This window comes from Erithacus rubecula (genome assembly GCF_903797595.1).
Source record: "Erithacus rubecula genome assembly, chromosome: 27".
NCBI classification, from domain to species: Eukaryota; Metazoa; Chordata; class Aves; order Passeriformes; family Muscicapidae; genus Erithacus; species Erithacus rubecula.
Window position 1 is genome coordinate 2,841,980 of NC_136679.1, and position 20,247 is coordinate 2,862,226.

General features: G+C 48.0%; 2 protein-coding genes across 2 annotated transcripts; one reads left to right on the top strand and one right to left on the bottom strand.

Moving 5' to 3' along the window:
* The first annotated feature begins 452 nt into the window (after positions 1–452).
* On the top strand, positions 453–11,833 carry LOC306812759 (G protein-activated inward rectifier potassium channel 1-like). Its single transcript, XM_079327623.1, has 3 exons — positions 453–1,358; positions 7,775–7,991; positions 9,803–11,833. Exons 1-3 carry the CDS (start codon positions 708–710, stop codon positions 10,372–10,374), a joined length of 1,440 nt encoding a protein of 479 aa, XP_079183749.1. The 5' UTR covers positions 453–707; the 3' UTR covers positions 10,375–11,833.
* Positions 11,834–14,781: 2,948 nt separating this feature from the next.
* LOC306812904 (uncharacterized protein) lies at positions 14,782–18,674 on the bottom strand (the record flags this gene model as incomplete). The annotated part of the gene is made up of 5 exons (XM_079327824.1): positions 18,502–18,674; positions 18,106–18,318; positions 17,077–17,342; positions 16,077–16,222; positions 14,782–15,672 (listed from the first exon to the last, which is right to left on the bottom strand). The coding sequence occupies exons 1-5, from the start codon at positions 18,651–18,653 to the stop codon at positions 14,782–14,784; spliced, it is 1,668 nt and encodes a 555-aa protein (XP_079183950.1). The 5' UTR covers positions 18,654–18,674.
* Between the last annotated feature and the right edge of the window lie 1,573 nt (positions 18,675–20,247).

Here is a 20,247-nt window from a genome sequence, read left to right on the forward strand (position 1 = left end):
GGCAGCCCAGCTGGGCACCGGGCCTTGGGGGAACCAACCTGAGCCCGGCGTTGATGGCACAGGGCTGGCAGCAAAAGCCCGGCGGGATCCATCCCCCAGACTGTGTCCCCTCCGCTCTGTGTCCCCTCCGCTCCCCGCCGCACGGGGCTCGGCCGGGACCCACGGCCGGACCGGACCCGAGCCCGGCTGGACCCGCTCTGGCTCGGCTGATCCCAACCCAGCCCGGCTGATCCCAACCCAGCCCGGCTCACCCCGACCCAGCCCGGCTCACCCCGACCCAGCCCGGCTGATCCCAACCCAGCCCGGCTCACCCCGACCCAGCCGTCCCCGTCCCAACCCAGCCCTGCCTCACTCTCCCAGCCACAGCCCAGCTCATCTTTCTCCGCCCCAGCCCAGCCCAGCCCGGCTCTCCCCGCCCCATCCCAGCCCAGCCCAGCCCAGCCCAGCCCAGCCCAGCCCGGCTCTCCCCGCCGGCTGTGCGATCTTGCCGCCGTCTGCCCGCTCAGGCCGCGGCTGCCGCGACCCTTCCCCAGCCCTGCCGGCGATCGGGCAGCGCTGGCATCGCCGCTGCGGCTCCGGCTCCGCGGGCATCCCGGTGCTCCCCGAGGCGGGGGCCGGCGGCTGCTGCGGGCGGGCAGCGAGGTGCGCTCACCCCCCGGCCCCGCCGCATCCCCGGCGCGCCCGGCAGCCGCCCGGCACCGGCGGCGATGTCGGCCGTGCGCAGGAAGTTTGGGGATGAGTACCAGGCCGTGGGCCTCGCTCGCTGCAGCGCCCGCAGAGAGCGGCAGCGCTTCGTAGACAAGAACGGGCGCTGCAACGTGCAGCACGGCAACCTGGGCGGCGAGAGCAGCCGCTACCTCTCCGACTTCTTCACCACGCTGGTGGACCTCAAGTGGCGCTGGAACCTGCTCATCTTCCTGCTGACCTACACGGTGGCCTGGCTGGTGATGGCCTCGCTGTGGTGGGGCATCGCGTACCTGCGCGGGGACCTGCAGCAGGCGCACGGGGACGCGTACAGCCCGTGTGTGGCCAACGTGTACAACTTCCCCTCCGCCTTCCTCTTCTTCGTCGAGACCGAGGCCACCATCGGCTACGGGCACCGCTACATCACGGAGCGCTGCCCCGAGGGCATCGTGCTCTTCCTCTTCCAGTCGCTGCTGGGCTCCGTTGTCGATGCGTTCCTCATCGGCTGCATGTTCATCAAGATGTCTCAGCCCAAGAAGCGAGCGGAGACTCTCATGTTCAGCCGTGCCGCCGTCATCTCGCAGCGGGATGCCAAGCTCTGCCTCATGTTCCGTGTGGGCAACCTCCGCAACAGCCACATGGTGTCTGCCCAGATCCGCTGCAAGCTGATCAAGGTGGGGCCGGCCGCGGCACTGGGGGTGGCACAGGGCAGTGGGTGGCACGGGGCAGTGGGTGGCACAGGGTGATGCTGGTGGCACAGGATGCTGGTGGCTCAGGGCAGTGGGTGGCACGGGGCAGTGGGTGGCACGGGGCAGTGGGTGGCACAGGGCAGTGGGTGGCACAGGACACTTGGTGGCACAGGGCAGTGGGTGGCACAGGGTGATGCTGGTGGCACAGGATGCTGGTGGCACAGGGCAGTGGGTGGCACAGGACACTTGGTGGCACAGGATGCTGGTGGCACAGGATGCCATGGCACAGGGTGCTGGTGGCACAGGATGCTGGTGGCACAGGGCAGTGGGTGGCACAGGACACTTGGTGGCACAGGATGCTGGTGGCACAGGATGCCATGGCACAGGGTGCTGGTGGCACAGGATGCTGGTGGCACAGGGTGCTGGTGGCACAGGATGCTGGTGGCACAGGGCACTGGGTGGCACAGTACACTTGGTGGCACAGGGCACTGGGTGGCACAGGATGCTGGTGGCACAGGGTGCTGGTGGCACAGGATGCCATGGCACAGGGTGCTGGTGGCACAGGATGCTGGTGGCACAGGGTGCTGGTGGCACATGATGCTGGTGGCTCAGGATGCTGGTGGCACAGGACACTTGGTGGCACAGGATGCCATGGCACAGGATGCTGGTGGCACAGGATGCTGGTGGCACAGGGCAGTGGGTGGCACAGGGCACTGGGTGGCACAGGATGCCGTGGCACAGGGTGATGCTGGTGGCACAGGATGCTGGTGGCACAGGGCACTGGGTGGCTCAGGATGCTGGTGGCACAGGATGCTGGTGGCACAGGGTGATGCTGGTGGCACAGGGTGCTGGTGGCACAGGATGCTGGTGGCACAGGGTGATGCTGGTGGCACATGATGCTGGTGGCACAGGATGCCATGGCACAGGGTGATGCTGGTGGCACAGGATGCCGTGGCACAGGGTGATGCTGGTGGCACAGGATGCTGGTGGCACAGGGTGCTGGTGGCACAGGGTGCTGGTGGCACATGATGCTGGTGGCTCAGGATGCCGTGGCACAGAGTGATGCTGTCAGAGTCGGGTGGGATGCAGGGCTGGCACAGCCTGGAGCTCCCCCTATGTAGCCCTGGCAGCCCTGCCCTGCCCCGTGCTGGGCTGTCCCTTGGCACACGGTGAGAGGATGTGGCTGTGCCCTCTGCAGGACTGTGAAGGTTTTGGTGCTGCTGTCTGCAGCAGGAGCCATGAAAGAGCCAGGCAAGCCTGGGGGAAAACCACCTCAGAGAAATGCCAGGGTGCTCAGTGGGTTGGCAGGCTGGCAGCTGTGGATTGAGAAACCCAGTTGGGTCAGGATGGATGGATGTGGCAGGTTCAGGACAGCTGCAAGGAGGGCTGCTAAGGCTTGCTGCTTAGCAGATGGTGGCTGGGAATAAATAATTCATTTGTGGTACTATCAAATTAGGATAAAGATCAACCTTGACCTCCTTTTCCTCTTGGGGAAACCTGGTGAGCTTTAACTTGCAGTCCCTTATCCCAGTGTTCCAGCTAGTGACCTCACAGCATTTCAGAGGGATTGTATGGATGCTTTAGTGGAAACACCCTTTAATTGTGACCAGTGTCTGTTTATTAATCACTGACAATGGCCAGTGTAATTCAGAATGCAAAGAAACTGAAATTCAAAGGAGATCATAATAAACAAACAAACAGAAAAATCAGGACAGAAGAGTTTGGCAGTCACAAAAGTCTAGAAGATAATTTGGGCTGGAGTAGAATGGAAGAAAATCTGGAAAAGACTGAGCAATGTAGCATCTCACAGCAGCTATGACTTGTCAGGGTGAGGAGCTCTGTCCAAAGCTCCTCAGCTGTCAGAAGCTGGATCCCAGAGATGACATTAATTTCAGGATATCATATTTGACTGTATAAATGTTCTGTGCTCTGTCTGGTAATTCTCTCTGGCCTTTTTGATAATCTGCATAAACAAGCATGAAGCAGTAGGTGACGTGGCAGTGGTAAATATGAAAGGTTGTTTTCCTTCTGTTCTGTGCTGAATGCTAGACTGAGCTGTTAATTTTTCATGCTACAGAATGCCACTTAAAATGGAGAACCTGCTAAGAATGAAAAAGAAGTTGTGTGTGCATATATATATATATACATATATACATATATATGTATAAGAACAAGCTGTGAGGAGTTACACTGGAGCAATTTTTGTAGGAATTTTGTAGGAAAGCTGGCTGAACCATGATTTTTGTGGTTTTCTAGCAGAAATTTTCTCTAAAGTATTTAATTCTGTCATTCAAAATGGAATGCAGATCAAAGTGGAATAAAAGTAGGGTGACATTGTGTTTTTGCAGAGATGGCAACTAATTTTCTTTTGAAATAAGACACCAAATATACAACCTGATGTCCTTTCTGCTGACAATTCTGTTTCTGCACAATGCTGGTATGCAGGTGACTGGGACAGAAAACTGAAGGACATTTGATGGACCTGCATGACCATTGTGTTTTAGGATAATCTGTTTAGTAGACCAGACAATGAACCAGTGAACAAGTCTTAATAATGTCCTGCAAAAGTCTGAGGCTCTTTTTGACCTGAGTTGTGGAGAGTTTGGAAAACAGTTACAAGACTAATGGTGTGTGTTTCAGCAAAAACTTATCCAGAAATCCAAGTCTTTCTAGTTTACATTGAGTGCTACATAAGCTGTAAAAAAGCAAAATCCTGGGGTAAGGAATAGAAAAAAAGCTCTTTGGAACTAGCTGCTGGAATTGTGTAGTTTCAGGTTTTGGATTTTTAATGTCACAGTGAACTGTATTTTTCTCTCTGTTGATACCTGGACCTTTCTAGTGTGCCTAAGGCAGCAGCCACCAGTATGGCAATCATTTTTGAATTTAATTGAATTTTATAAAACTTAATCACAATACAATTTTATACCTTTTCTTGATGTGACTACATATGCCATTGATAAACATGATAGTGTTGGTATGCAAGGTCATGTATTGTTTTAGCTAGGACAAGAAATTTTGGTTCAGAAAGCTGAGGAATGCAAAATCATCATAGACTGTGTTCAACATGTGCTAACAGTAATTTTAAAAATACAGTTGTGAAGCATGAGAGCCACAGGGGCAATAAGGTTTGGGTTAGAACCAGCAGGCACCTTTTCTTTAGGCTTTGGATAAGCAGAAAGCAAACAAAATTGTAACAGAAAGTTTGCAGATGGCAGGTGACAAGCTTTGGAAATAAGTAAGAAGACCCATTACATTGTGATTTCAATAAGCTGGTAAGTAGGCAGAAAGTGTAAAAAAATTCTGTTTTTTAATATTACAGAGTTGTTGAGATTGGAAGGAACTTCAGGAAGTTTGGCCCAACCTTCTGCTGGAAGTGTGGTGAGCTAGGAGATCAGACCTGGTTACTCTGGGCTCCTTCCAATATAGTTTGGAAACCTCTGAGAAAAAAAAAAACCAAAATTGCACAGCCTTGCTGGGCAAGCTTTTCCACTGCTTAACTGTCCTCATGATTGATATGTTTATCAATCCAATCCAAATTTTCATATTTACAGCATGGGACAACTAGTACAATAAAATAAAAATAAAAAGTAAATAAAATAAAAAATAGCAGTCATCTCAGGAATTATCTATGGTAGAGCTCCAGGTTTTGTATCACAACAGAAAAACTCCACACAGATCTTCAGCAATGATACCAAAGTAACAGGATCATATTATTCCAGTAATATAAAATATAATAACACTTCTTGCAAGCTGATACTCTCAGTGTGTGGGAGGAGAAATGAGCATGTACCAGTTTAGCATTTTCTAGATTTTTGTGTCTCTACAACGTGCTACAGTATTAAGCTTGATGGTGCTACATTTTTGAATCCCATTTTTTCTGCTCCAGTTCTTAATTAGTCCACCTGGATAACAAAACATAATCATGTGAGTTCTGTGAAGTGACAGAGGATTAATAATAATAAAACTGCATCATGTGCAGTTAAAGGGAGATATGCAGGTTTATGCATAAACAGGGTCTAGAAAAGCAAAGAGAATAAATAAAGGGTAGGACTGAAGATTTGAAGAGCATGATGTATTTGTTCAGACACTAAAACAGATTAAGTGGTGATGCAGTGGAAGTCTGCTTTGTAATAAAAGCCAGAACAAAGATCCAGTGGCAGAAAGTTAAAGAGACAGGAGTCTTTTTTTTCTTTTTTCTTTTTTCTTTTTTTTTTTTTTTTTTTTCCTTAGCTGTGAAGCAATTAACCTTTGGAGAAATTCTTTGAGACCTTTAGATTATCCATCTCTGACCACATTTAAATTGCAAGCCAGAGCATTTCTAAGTAATTGTACCCTTGTTTAACATGTATTAATCTTCAAAATTTATTTGTCTTTGTGTTATGTGGATGGTCAAAATAAAGAATCACAAGTGTTCCTTCTAGACTTATTCCTGACATTTTATAGTCCTGTTTCTTGTTTTGTGAACCTTTGAATAAAGCTGTTTATGTAAAACAAAGGTCACTGGCTAAAAGGCTGAACCTATTCTGGCTATTAAGCTCTCTTCAATCAGGTTAACTTGTTTTTATTCAACAAACAAATTTCTTTTAAAAATCCTCCATGCCCTGCATAAATCAATCCTGTATGTAAGATACTGAATACCTCAAACACAACCTTCTGCTTCCTCCCAGATCTGTTACCTCTAATCATCCTCACTGGATTTGTTTACTATTGAATGGATTTGATTGAAGACTCTTGCACAAAGAAAAATGATCTGTAGATCAAACAGTTCTGAAGTCAGGCAGGCAAAAATGCACATTTTTTGTCAGGTAAATGCATCTGATAAAGCTTCAGGACAAATTGAGATTTAAATGGTTCATATAGGTTTGTTAACTTGGAGCAAAAATCATTCCTGGGCAATAATTTTGTGCAAGAAGAGCAGGCAGGGAACCAAAGCAGTGCCACAATCTGCAGCTCAGCTCTGCAGCTTGCCTCAGGAAAAAAGAAAAGAGGTTTTTGCAGCAGGCTGGTTCCACCTTGGCATCTAGCACAGTGTCATGACTGGTTTGCAGCAGTAGTGTTGATTGCTTTTATCTCTCTTTTCTTTCAAATCATAAATAATTTGTGGAAATGCTTTCACATGCAATCTGATATTTTCTCTGTCTTCATCAGTAAAGGAGAAATTGGCTCTTGTCCTCCTGTGCAGGGCAGAACTCTGTTACTTGGACAGGAAGAATGTTTCTTCCTCAGGGACAGAACAAACATGTAGCACTTAGATGGAATCACAGATTTTATTTAATCATGAGCTCTGCTCCAGCTGCTGCCTGGCTGGGGATGCAATCTCCAGAAAATACCAGGCAGTTATAAATCCAGCATTTTTAAAGTACATGTGAAGAGGGGAGACAATATGAAGAATGACTGTTTGCTTGGGGATTTTTTTTTTAAATGCTCTCAATGAACAAAGTTTCCAAACAGTGGAACCAGTACATTTGTCAATACAAATGCAACACAATTAAAACTATTTATTTATTAATTTATGATAGTATAACTTATAGTAATATTTATTTATTTATAAGCAGTGGTCATCTTCTTGAAAAGTTAAGTGCTTTTTAATCAAATGATAAGCAGAAAAGATTTGAAATAGGATTTATATCAGATGTGCAAAGCTTCTAATTTTGGTGGGCAATTTCTACCAGAGACCTTCAAAGCAATTAGGTGAGGAGCTGCCTGGACAACTGATACAATTTTTAATTAGACTTTGAATACCAGGAAAATTTAAAGGGAACCCTATGGAATGGAGGGGAGCTACCATATCAGTATTTTTATTGGATCCATGAAATGATGGGGATAAAAATGAGGCACTTGGCTTAATAATCAGTTCATTGTTAAGGTTGATATGCAAGGGATGGTGGCACCATCAGTATCAATTCAGGTGGTTGTGTGAAAATGCCACTTATCAGATGTGCTGTACAATTACTGTGGTAATTGAGTTAGTCCAGCACAGTGTCTGCCAAACAAAATCAGTAACATCCAAAAATAGTGGAACTGAATTCAAACAACAGAGTAAAATATGCTCAGCTTGCAGATTTTGGTCTCATTTACAGGAACATTTGCCACAGGATATTCATCTTGAACATTCATTACAAGGCATGTAGTGTGTGGTACATGAAATTTTTGTCAAAGTGTGTAAAAATATTGTATTTATATGTCACAGTAAGGTTTGTAGGTGGTGATAAGATCTACTGGCATAATAAGAAAAGTCAAAATTGGTCTTGCATAGCATCCTCACAGTATTTAGCATTACTCACATCTCCATTATTAATATATGTAGCTGATGATGTCATGGAAGAGGGGTTTAAACTTCATTGCATTGATTTTATGTTTTGCCTCACACAGTGATTACTAAATCATCTTTTTATTTTCAGTCCAGACAGACACCAGAGGGAGAATTTCTGCCACTAGACCAGTGTGAACTGGATGTTGGATTTGGAACTGGAGCTGACCAGCTGTTTTTGGTTTCCCCTTTAACCATCTGCCATGAAATTAACTCAGAGAGCCCCTTTTTCTGTCTCTCACAAAGATCACTGAGGAGTGAGCAGTTTGAAATTGTTGTCATCCTGGAAGGAATCGTTGAGACGACTGGTAAGACTTAGAATGATCTGCACACTCTGATTTTCAGTCCTTGTTTTCAGTGCTGATATTTTTAGCAGGGCAGCTGTTAGTCCTGGATGCTCCAGCATATTCTGCCATATGCTGCAGAGCTTCAGAGGCTCCCCCAGCCAACAGAGACCTCCCTTCCCCACAGGGCTCTGAACTGCCAGTTCCCAAAGTGGCCAGCAAGAGACACAGCCTGGCCCTCTGTGCAACAGCTCCTCACTCTTAGGAGGCTTCTGTTTTAAGGACCACCACTCCCAAAGAAAGCTGAACTGTAAAATTTAAATTTTGCCAGTGCTGCAAAATTCCTTTCAGCCTTGCTTGCATTGAATTGAATTCAGAATAAGAGATCCAGTTTTACAGCACCAATACAGACCTCAGGCACAAAGAGATTGTAGACACATGTGGCTATTGACAATTATGAGAAGGGTTTTGTTTTTTTAAATTTGGGTAGGTGTTGTCCAGATGACAGCTGATTTTGTGGCTTTTTGTTTTGAGGACTCAGTTCTTTTATGAATCTCTGAAAATGGGTTCCAGTTATATAAGGAGCTCTTTATCAATGATCCATAAGTACTGGTAAAGTCCAAATCATTCATATGGTCATCAGCATTCTGATCTTCTTCCTTCTTGTGAGGATTTGCTAAACTTTGATTAATCAAGAGCTTTCTTGTCTTTTCCACAAGACCAGCAGCTGCCTCATTCCTGCCTTGGAAGAGTGGGGTCCCTTTGGTGCAGCTGTGTGCAGTCATCTCTGTCTGATTCTCTCCACTCACTGGCCCTAAACCAGAACCCAAAGAACTGGGGCAGAATGTTCTTCCACTTGGAGGATGGCATCTTTAGATCCCTGCAGAGGCCTCATCTTACCCTGCAGCAGAACCATTTATTTTAGATAAACATGCATTCATAACCTCCCTTAATGCAATTACCTGTCTGGATATTTAAAGGGAGACATTTCACACTTGAGAACCCATATGGCAAACCAGAGAGCAAATCAGAATTTGGGTTTACTGACTGCTAATTCTGCCTCTGGAGGCTACCACAACAGCAAGCCTTGCAGTTCTGCTCACCTGGGATATTTGTATAAATTATTGTTGTGGTGAGATGGTAACAGATTTGCCACCTTGCTTAGAACACATTTTAGCTGTGAGTTCACACATGTAAATACCACCAATGATGTATTTTGCACTAAGTGCAACAAAACCTTCAATGAGTTTACAATGCCACCTGTGTCTGAGCATGAGTCTCTGCACAGCTTTTGTCTTGACATACTGTTTGGAGAAAAAGTAGCACAGCCTACAGAAGAAATGCAAGATCACATTTTTTATTTGTTGTCTCCCTCAACACCTGATCCTTGCCAAAGGATTCTGCAAGCCTCTGCCAAGCAATAGTTCTTTCTCCCAAGAAACAGCATTTATTATTCTCTCAAGGCTGAATTGGGATTGTTCAGCCTGGAAAGGGGAAGCTTTGGGATGACCTAATTTTAGGCTTCCAGTACTTGACATGGTGAAGAAAATTAATTCTGTCCCAGCTGAATCCATCACACAAGCTAATATTACTGTTTTCATTTTACATTTTGCTCTGGCTTGGTTTCAAGTCTGCAACATTTGCATAAAAACCTAATCAATCAATGAGAGGCACTCCACTGACTCTCAGAAGATTGTCTAGCAACAATTGCCCCATTTTATAACCTATAAAATTGTTGCCTTGCTGGCTGCTATTGATTTTTATGTCAGCCTTGTCATGTAGTTTTTGTTCCATGTGCCACATGCTTGCTCTCATGCTCTTGTCCATTTTCACAGGAATGACATGCCAAGCCAGGACCTCCTACACAGAAGATGAAGTTCTCTGGGGCCACAGGTTCCTCCCAGTGATGTCTCTGGAAGATGGTTTTTTCCGGGTCGATTATTCTCAGTTTCACGCCACGTTTGAAGTTCCCACTCCTCCTTACAGTGTTAAAGAGCAAGAAGAAAACCTGTCCCACTCATCTCTCTTGAACAGCCCTTTTGATAAGAAAAGCAGAAGGGAACAGCTTTGCCCACCTGACTGTGGTGATACTACAGGAGAGAAGAACAAGCTGCCTGCTAAACTTCAGAAGATCAGCTCCAGGAAGGAAGGTCTCCCAGCAAGAGCCCTGGGAATGAGGTCCAGTAAAACAGGGAAGACTCTCAGCACTGGAGATCTCTTGAAAATTCAAGAAATAAGTCCCACCTCTGATGGTGAAGACAGTGATAACAGGATGCAGCTGAAAGCCTTAAAATTAAATGCCAAGGCTCTGACTCAGTCTACCAGTGAGCTCGAGTTGCAGAAGGATTTTCCAGGTATGGGCACTCTAGAGGTGAAATTGGAAGATAATTTTCCTGCCAAACTTTGAAAAATGAACTCTGATCACTTCTTTTAAGAGCTGAAGAAACAGGAGTTGTTGCTGGTAAACTGCATTTGAGACTGCTGCCCTGAAAGAGTTGTTCCAGAGAAAAGTCACAGCTTGGCTTTGCTACTTCCAGGAAGAATGATCCTTTCTGTGTAATTGTTCTGTACAGATCCAATTTAGGTAGAATAACAGGATTTTGAGGGGCAGTAAGGTTACCCTCATGCCAAAGAGATTCCTGCTCTGATGATATTTATCAGCATGCTCATTGCAAATCTACCCTGTCTTCCATGTAGCAGATGCTTTTTCACAAAGCAAGGATCAGATTCAGAGTCACTGAGATGGAACCAAGAAGGGTTTAACAGCACTGAAACCTGGTTTTGTGCAGCTCAGAACAGCAGAACACAAGAAGAATCTTTTCTAGCCCAGCTCTCTCTCAGTGACCCTTTGGAAAGAGCCTTCCTGCTGCATCCCTCTTTCCCAGAGTCTCAGCCAGGATCATTCAGGTGGGGGAAGAAGTGTGCAATAACCATTTGGGTCATTTGACCCACATGAGCTCTTGTAAACATGAGGAGCATTTATCCTATCCAAACTTAGACCTCAGCATTTGATTTGGTGGATCACATGCTGAATTTTAATGACCACATCACCACTCACTGTGAAGGAAACTTGAGCTCAGCTTCATGGCATGTTTTATACTGCAACTCATTGAAATTTCAGTGTGGAGACCTTGTAAGTAAACAAATAAAAGCAAAGTGCTAAATAATGTTCCATCATTACACATCTCAGAGTTTAATTAATGAATAGTAGTCTTTGATGTTGCTAATTTTCATTTTGTTACATTTGCCTTCTCCATTTATATATGATTCTGTAATTTGGTAGATTTGGTATTTATTGCTGTTCAGCTCAATCCACCTCTGTCTGTGACAGAGGCTTTTTCTTTCCTGGTTGGTAGTAATTATAAACACACTGTGTAATTATAAACAAACAGTGTTCAGTAGCTCAGCATACAGGTGTTCATCAGCAGAGCACCAGCACAGCACTCTCCAACAGAAGGATCAAATTCTGCTCTTGTTGTGTGGACAGAATTCAGTCAGATTTGGAGGGGTTGGCAGTGGCCATGCTGGCAATGAATTCCTTGATGGTAAAGTGGTGTGTCTAAGCTAGGAATAGCAAGCTTGGCTTGCAGAACTCATTTTTTCTTGCTTTTGATCTGTCTGTGGTGTGAAACTGGAAAATGCAATTTTCTGCAGGGATAAGATGTGCTGCTTGTTGTTGTTTATCTGTTCTCGACATGAATTTCAACAATATACATGTGCTGAAATCTGTATTTTCATTTATCAACTCTATTTGTCTGGAATATTTAGATGATAGCATGAAGTCTTAAATGATGATGACTCTCCCTACTCTCCAGAACTGCCAAAATGAGTAAAATAAAATTACATCCACCTTGTGTCTCAAGCATTCTTTATTTGAATGTGTGTGGTGACAGCAGAGCAGCTCCAGGAGATGAGGCCCCATCCTTGGGACACTCCCCTCTGCTGTGGGGCAGCAACTGGAGGGTTTCACTTCCTTGGGGGCTCCCATCCCTCTGTGGGGCTGGGGCATATACAGATGGAAATGGCATTATTAGATTGGATTATTAGATTGGATTATTAGATCAGCAAGGTGCTGCCCAGGGCAGTTTCACTCACTTTGTGCCTCCTTTTGGGGGTAAAAATGGGGGGTGGGGAAGCCTGGGAGGGTGATGGGAGCACCCCAATGTCACTGGGACAGTGATGATGTGGTGGGGGAGCAGGTAAGTCATACAGGGCCCCTCCAAAAATGGAGGTTGCAACCTAAAGCAGCATAAAAGGGGGTAAAAAAGCAAACTGCATTGTAAAAAATAAAAAAACCAGCTAGTCCTCCAAACCAGCTGACACCTCCAAGACAATAAACTGGAAGGTACCTGTGTGTGAATATATCTTGATACTCATCTTTCTAATGTATATTTTCTATTTTACTTACTCTTCATCTTCTTAGTGCTGGCTTTGCATTCTACATTCCCATCTTTCCTGGTGTCAGCTTTCTGGTTTTCTGTTGTAATTTCTATTTCTTACCATCTTGCTTGTCTGCTGAATGTGATTCTCATGGCCTCTGTGCTTGCACTTTCCTGGCTCCCTCATGATGGTATCTCATTTTTCAGGTATGTCATATCTGAGTTTACTGACACTACAGTTTTCCAGACATCTGTGTAGTTTTTCTTTCTAGGCATCTTAGCACTTTTCTCTTTTGTAGTGTCTACTTCTGTTCCTTGTTACATTAATCTTTCTTGTTCCTGTGTTCATCTCTGTTATGTCTCTTTTTTTCTCATTTTTTTTTTCTCTTTTTCACTGAAACTGTGGGCCAGTTTGATGGGTGCACTTGAAGCTGTAGCCAGCAGCAGCTTTCCCAGCTGCCACTTTCGTGGGCTGTGTTTTAGGTGGATGTTTTCAAGTTTGTGGCCAGATTCTGTGAGAGTGAAAAAGTTTATTAGTGCAGAGGGGTTTGTGTTGCTGCTTCAGTGTGGTGCAAATCAGAGTTTGCACTTGGAAGGAGATGAGCTAAATCCTTGTGTCCTGACACAGCTGCTTTGAGAGCAGGGATGTTTTCCACTTGGCTCTGCCCTCAGGGTGGTTTTGAGCTGGGCTGGGTTAATTTCCTCCTTTTGCAGGTCCACATCCCCATCGTGTGGTTGTTTTGATGGGTGCTGACAGTGCCCAAGGCAAAGCCAAGAGCTTTTCTTTCCTGGCACTGTTCCTGTGGGAGTAGTTAATGAAGGGGTTCAGTTTTGGATCTTGGCTCTTGGAGGCTGGATAGAGCTGGGAACAAAGGTGAGCTGTTTGTTGGCTGTGCAGTTCATAGGCTGCAAAAGTAAAAGTGGATCCCAGCACAGCCCCTTTCTTCTGTGGGACCACATGCTGAATGTTCCCCATTTTGTAATGAACTCTCTGAGGCTGGTGTGTAATGCACTTTGTCAGCTGCAAGGGGAAAACAAAGTCCAGTGCTTATTGCAGGACCTTTGTTATGGGAGCAATTGCTCGAGGTATTAACTTTTGAATCTGGGCTCTGCAAGAGTGAAAGGATGTGATGGTTCATGCATCTGAGCAGCAGAGTGCACAACTCCATGGGTGTCCTTTTTTACAGGATGTGAGTTAAGGTGGAGGCAGAAACAGCTTATTGAGAGGGTACATTTTGTGACCAGTATTTACACTTGATACAGTTAATTTTGGTTCAGAGGCTGACCATAATGGAAATAATTTGACAGCACATTGTAAGGAAAGCTCACAGCTCTTTTGCATGATGTTGTTGATATCCTTCCACGTGAATGTGAAACCCAGCAACTGTTTTCTTGTTTCCAGATAAAAATTTCTTTGTCTTGCCTTCCCTACCCATACCTTGCCCATCTTTGCCTTCACCTCCCTTGCCTTGCCCACCCCTCCCTTCTCTTGCCTTGCCTTGCATATCCATCCCCCACTGTGACTTGCCTGCCCCTTTTTTTTGCCCGAGTTTCTCTGCTCTGCTTTGGGGAGCTGCTTGGCTCTTGAACAGATGATGGTGTGCAGTGCCTTTGGAATGGCTCTTCTCAGGGTGGCAGAGATCTCAGCCTTGCATGTACAGCCTCAGAAGCAGAATGAGAAGACTCTGAAAACACTAAAGGACACTGAGGAGATTCTGATATATTTTCACTTTACCTGGAAGATAACCCAGGTGTTCAGCTTAGCACAGAGATGAGGCTTCCTCAGAGAAAGAGTAAAGATGCTCAGGGGAACATGAGGCAGTTGCCAAAATATTCCTTGTGTGTGTGGAGTCAGTCTGAGTGCCAGCAGTGTCTGCAGGGGAGCTGTGGACAGTTCATGTGTCACAGTGTGGGGGTGGCACCAGGCTCCTCTGCCTCCCCACTGCTCAAACTGGCTGTGGAACCCCTGGCAGTGGAACCCCTGGATGTGCAGCTCCTCCTCAGCCTGTGTCTGGCCAATCTTCAGCCTTGAGTCTTTCTAGAACGGTGTCTCCTGGGTCATGAGAGTCCAATTTCAAGCCTACACCAAGGGATCCACTGATGGGCAGCATAAAGCAGTGTTCCCAACTGCTGTCCCCGAGAGCTGTATCCCCCTGTGACCTGTGTTCCCTTCTCCCATCACAGCTTTGTTTTGCTGCTGCCTGCCTTGGGACTCCTTGCCTTGCACAGGAGACTGCACTGGACTGCAAACACATGCTAACAGTAGCAATAAGCAACTTTATTTCCACAACTAAATCAATTTCAGCATTTGTGTGCATGCAGAGGAGGAAGATGGGCAGGACAGAGGACACCTTTGACCCTGAGGCTGCCTTTGCATCAGCAGGCACTGCAGTACAAAATGGTCCTGATCCACTGCAGCCTGCATGGGATCCTGTTCATTCTCCTCCTGATGCCTTTTTCCCCATGAGTTTCAGCAGCATCTTGTGCACTCGAGTTAAGAATTGCACCAGTACCTGGTAGGGATGTGGAGCTAACAGGATGTTTGTTTTTGTTGGCACTGGCTCCTCAGAGGAGGCTGAGGTCTCTGGTGCTGGTGTGTCTGTCACAGTTGGTTGTTCAGGAGTGGGTGTAGAGCAGCCTGACTCTGTTGGTGTTGGCTCTGTTGGTGTTGGCTCTACTGGCTTTGTTGGCTCCACTGGCTTTATTAGCTCTGTTGGCTTTATTGGCCCTGTTAGCTCTATTTGCTCTGTTGGCTCTATTTGCTCTGTTATCTCTACTGGCTCTGTTATGTCTATTGGCACTACTGGCTCTACTGGCTTTGTTATTTCTATTGGCTTTACAGGCTCTACTGGCTCTACTGGCTCTGTTATCTCTACTGGTTCTACTGGCTCTGTTATCTCTACTGGCTCTGTTATCTCTATTGGCTCTACTGGCTCTACTGGCTCTGTTATCTCTATTGGCTCTATTGGCTCTACTGGCTCTGTTATCTCCTCAGAGGGGGTTGAGATGAAGGTTGGCTCTGGTGTTGTAGTGGCTGTTACAGTTGTCTCTGCATTTGGAGTGGGAGTAGAGCAGCCTGACTCTGTTGGTGCTGGCTCTGGCTGCTCAAGAGGGGTTGAGAGGCAGGTTGACTCTGGTTCTGGAGTGGTTGTTAGAGCTGAGCACAGACCCATCTGGACCAGGATCCAGTTGTAGAAGTGCTGAGTGGAGGTGTAGACTCCAGTCCGTTTTGCTCTGGCACAGCCTTTTCCCCAGCTGGTCACTCCAACAAGCCAGAAATAGCTGGCACTGTTATCTTTGCACACCAGAGGCCCTCCACTGTCACCCTGCAGCAGAGGAAAGAGGATCAGGGTGCTGTTGGGTGGCTGCTGTCAGCACTAGAGGCTTGCTTCTCTTTTGCAGCTGTGTTCGTGGCACAAAAAGGCTCTGCTCAGGTGCTGGAGTCTCTAGAACCTTAGTTGGGAACAGGATGGGTGTCTGTGGAGGCCCCCTCTTGTATCTGCACAGTGATCCTGGATGGGCAGAGCATGGATGATCCAGAATCTGGACCTCTGTGCTGCTGAGAGCACTGGATGGGCTTTATGGGCAGAGGGGCAGGCCTGGGGAACATGGGCACTTGGCAAGGAAACTCCACCAGCGGAGGGGACCCGGGGGTGGAACAGTGATTTGCCAGGCACAGCACACAATGATGGGGTACCCTACTGCTGGGGCTGGCCCCCAGCACTCCTACCTGGCAGGTGTCCATGCCCCCCCGGGGGTAGCCTGCACACAGGTTGTGGGTGTGGATGGTCCCAGCGTACCGGCGGCTGCTGTTCACGTGCTGGATGTCCAGGAGTCGCACCTTGGCTTCCTGCAGGACATCACTCACCCCCAGAGCTGGGAGCACAGGAAGCAATGAGCACCCACCAGCTCCTTGTCTGGGGGTGAAGTCCTTCCCTAGGGCTTGGAGCAGCTGCTGAAGGGCTGTGTCCTCCCTGTCTGTCTTTGGGGAGCAGCCAGACCCATCTCCCCAGAGCCATACATCCTACAGCCTGACTTGAGCCAGCAGTGTGCCCAGGTGGCCGAGAAGGACATTGGCATCCTGGCCTGGATCAGGAATGGTGTGGCCAGCAGGAGCAGGGAGGTCATTCTTCCCCTCTACTCAGCACTGGTGAGGCCACACCTTGAGTGCTGTGTCCAGTTCTGGGCCCCTCAGTTTAGGAAGGACATTGAGATGCTTGAGCACATCCAGAGGAGGCAACGAGACTGGTGAGGGGTCTGGAACACAAACCCTGTGAGGAACTGTGGGGTTGTTTAGGCCGGAGAAAAGGAGACTCAGGGGTGACCTTATCACTCTTACAGCTCCCTGAAAGGTGGCTGTGCTCAGGTGGGGTTGGTCTCTTTCTCCAGGCAGCACTGACAGAATGAGAGGACACAGTCTGAAGCTGCACCAGGGGAGATACAGGTTGGATATTGGGAAAAAGTTTTTCATAGAAAGAGTGATAAAGCACTGGAATGATCTGCCCAGGGAGCTGGTAGAGTCACCATCCCTGGATGTGTTTAAAAACAGACTGGATGTGGCACTCAGTGCCATGGTCTAGTTGAGGTGTTAGGGCTGGGTTGAACTTGATGACCTTAAAGATCTCTTCCAACCCACTGATTCTGTGAATTCTGTGAATTTATGACTTGACTCTCCACCATCAGAAAACCCAAGCCAGCTTTTCCTCTCAGGGCCCTTTTTGCAAACCCACCTTTTGCTCTGGCAGAACCCCAGCCAGCGACGTAGCAGGATTTGAGCTCCGACACGGTGAGCGAGGCGTTGGGCACGCAGGCGGGCTGCACGTAGTCGCTGCAGCGCACGGGCTGGTCCAGCTGCAGCAGGGCGATGTCGTTCTGCTGCGAGGCCGCCGTGTACTCCTGGTGCACCAGCAGCTGCTTGATGTGGCGCACCTGCACCTCGGGGCCCAGCTGGGTCAGGTGGGTGGCCCCGATCAGCACACGCCACATGGTGACGTTCCTGCGAGGCACAGGCAGGGTGACAGGGAGCAGAGGTGTGCTGCTGGTGACTTAGGGTTCTAGCTTGTGTATTTTTTCATGGATTTCTAATCCTGTGATTCTTGAATGTATAACTTTAAATTCCATCTAGACTGTTCGTTACTGATTTCCCATTGTGGTCAGACACAACAATTCCTCTCTAGGCCTGGCAATCAAGGACCCCTCACTGTCTCAGTCCCCAAGAGATGTAAAGAAAAGTCAGCTGGGGGGGAAGCAAACTGAGGGTAAATGACTTCATTACCTGAAGCTATAATTGGAAGATTAACCCCCAACATGCAAAAGGACCAAACTTATGAAAGTATGAAAACCTGTCCATTTTTGGGTGTAGCCCCTGGGGAGCTTTGTCTGCCTGAAATGTACCTGAAAGCCCTCCAATAAAAACTGGGATTTTATTCCCTTGATTTTGTCTGCCTCTGTTTTTAGGTAATCCTGAAAAGCCATCACTGTAGCAGCTCAGCACTTCCCTGCCTTCTGCTTCCCAAGGCAGAGAGGAGAGCAGAGCAATGAGGAGTGTTCCCTAGCATGCCTTAGGCTCCAGGAATGCCATGCTGGAGCTGCTGGGCAGCAGTGGCATGAGCCCAGCCTTCTGAGCAGTCTCTGGGCTGGCTTCTGCAGTGCCAAGGCACTGGGCACACTGTGGAAACAGGAGGGGAGCAGCATGTGGTGCTGCAGGCTGGGCAGTTGTTTGTGTGCTGGGGATCCCCTCATTCCTTGCTCCTCCTTACCTGACCTGGAGGAAGCAGTGGGCTGCTGTGAGGACCCACTGAGGGCTGATGAGGGACCCTCCACACGTATGGCCAGTGCCTATTTTCCTGGGCTCCTGGATGCTGACAATCCAGGGCCAGGCTCCTGGCTGGGCACCTGTGCCAGCCACAATGCTGAAGTCAGAAGCTCTGGAGTCGTAGTCAGAAGCCATGGGCCGGTGCCCGCAGGTCCCTCTGCAAGCAGGAGGTCATTACTGCCCTGCCCTGCCCTGCCCTGCCCTGCCCTGCCCTGCCCTGCCCAGCAGCTGCTCACCCTGATCCCCCTGCCCAACACCTGGCTGCTGGCAAGGAGGCTCCCACATGGGTTTGGGCTGTGGCAGTGGGGGACAAGCTCCCTCCCAGAGTCTGGGGCCATACCTGCAGGTGTCCCAGCTGCCATGTGCAGGCCTGTACACAGCCAACAGCATGAAGAGGTAGAGCAGATTCATCACTGCCAGTGGCATCTGGAAGGAAACAAAGCTTGTCTCTTCCAGTGCAGTCACTGACCCAAATGCCTGCAGCAGCTGCATTGCCTGTGGCACCTGCAGCCCTGGGGCTGATGTCACAGAGGGGGTGGTTCCAGGTTCTCAGAGGACAGAGAAAGGCCACAGCCTCAGAGAAGCACAGAATGGTTTGGGTTGGAAGGGGCCTTGAAGGTCATGAAAGGCAAAAGGGGTCCTGTGCCTGGCACCTGCAAAATGACACCACGGGCAGACAAATGTGGCACAGAGGGAAAGTCACTCCAAAGGCAGTGCTCGGTCAGAGAGGTGCTCAGAGCCACCACAGGATGGAGAAAACTGGCACATCAAAGCTAGGCAGAGGACAGGAACAATGCCACGTGCCAACAGCTTGAAGGTATGGATGCAACAAGTCTGGGAAACTCCTGAGTGTTGCAGAGGAAGTGCTGCCCACAGCAGGGTGTGAGAAGCTGACAGGAGTTTCAATGCCATGAGGAGCCCTTCTGAGCCTGTTCATACATTTTCCATGTCTGCAGCAAGGTGAGTACTGCAAATGCCTCAGTGCTGCCTCTTCCTTTGGTGGCTGGTGCAGAACATGAGGGGCTGAGATGGAGACTGTTCATGCACCCACTGTTGTGGTTTGGGAATGCTTCTTACTCCCTTTTGCCTCCTTTCTCTGGCAGGCTTGAGAGGAGAACTGGAGGCACAAAAGGAAAAGATCACAGGTTGAGACAAGAACAATATGCTGGAACCAGCAATGAAATAAGCAACAGTATAAATAATGGAGTGTGTCCCAGTCTGGGCTTTCTCCTTTGCCCCGAGATCACCCCAGAGGGACACGAAGGTGCTTCAAACCCTGGTTTTCTCTGAAGCAGCCGAAGAGAGATTGCTGGAGACGGTTTTCTCTTGTTCCAAGGATTGTTTATTATTTCTTATCTCTGGGACTTTTTGCCTGGCCAGCAGGGTCTGCTCAGCCTGGCATCCATGGTGGAATCTGCCAGGCGAAGGCAGGGCTTATCTTATATAGTTTCTACTACATTTACATGTTTACAAAATTTTCCCAATACAATACAATTTTATTAAATGGTCCAGCCCTGACCCCATCCAATCTAAAAGTGCCAACGTGTCACCCAATATGGATGACATGGAGAAGAAGGAGAAAAAGGTGTCCACCCCCCAAATTCTTCATCTTAGCCATGTGTCCCTTATCATAAACATTCCAAAAAACCTATTGATCGACGTTCTAAAAGTCTAATTTATACTTTACTAATTTTGGTGACCTGTTTCCATTCTCTTTGTGCTGACAACTTCCCCCAGGAGTTAGAATTCAGCACCTGTGACACCAGAGTCTCACTCAGAGGTCTTTGTGACCCTTGCCAGGGGTGTTTTGAGACCCCCAAGGAGGCCAGGGGTAGCCCTGGGCTCCCACAGGAGTGTACAAGGGAGTGGGACAATTCACACCCAACCATGCACCCCATGGAGCCCAGACTGCCATGCATGTCACCCTGAGGGGACTTCTTCCCCTGTCCCTGCAAAATGGTGGGAGGTGGTTGACAATAACCTCCAGGTCCCAGCCATGCCCTGTCCTGGCTACAGCAAAAATTTACCCCATTCTGGCCAGGAGCAGGACATCCACACTCAGGATCTGCCACATAGCTTTGGGATC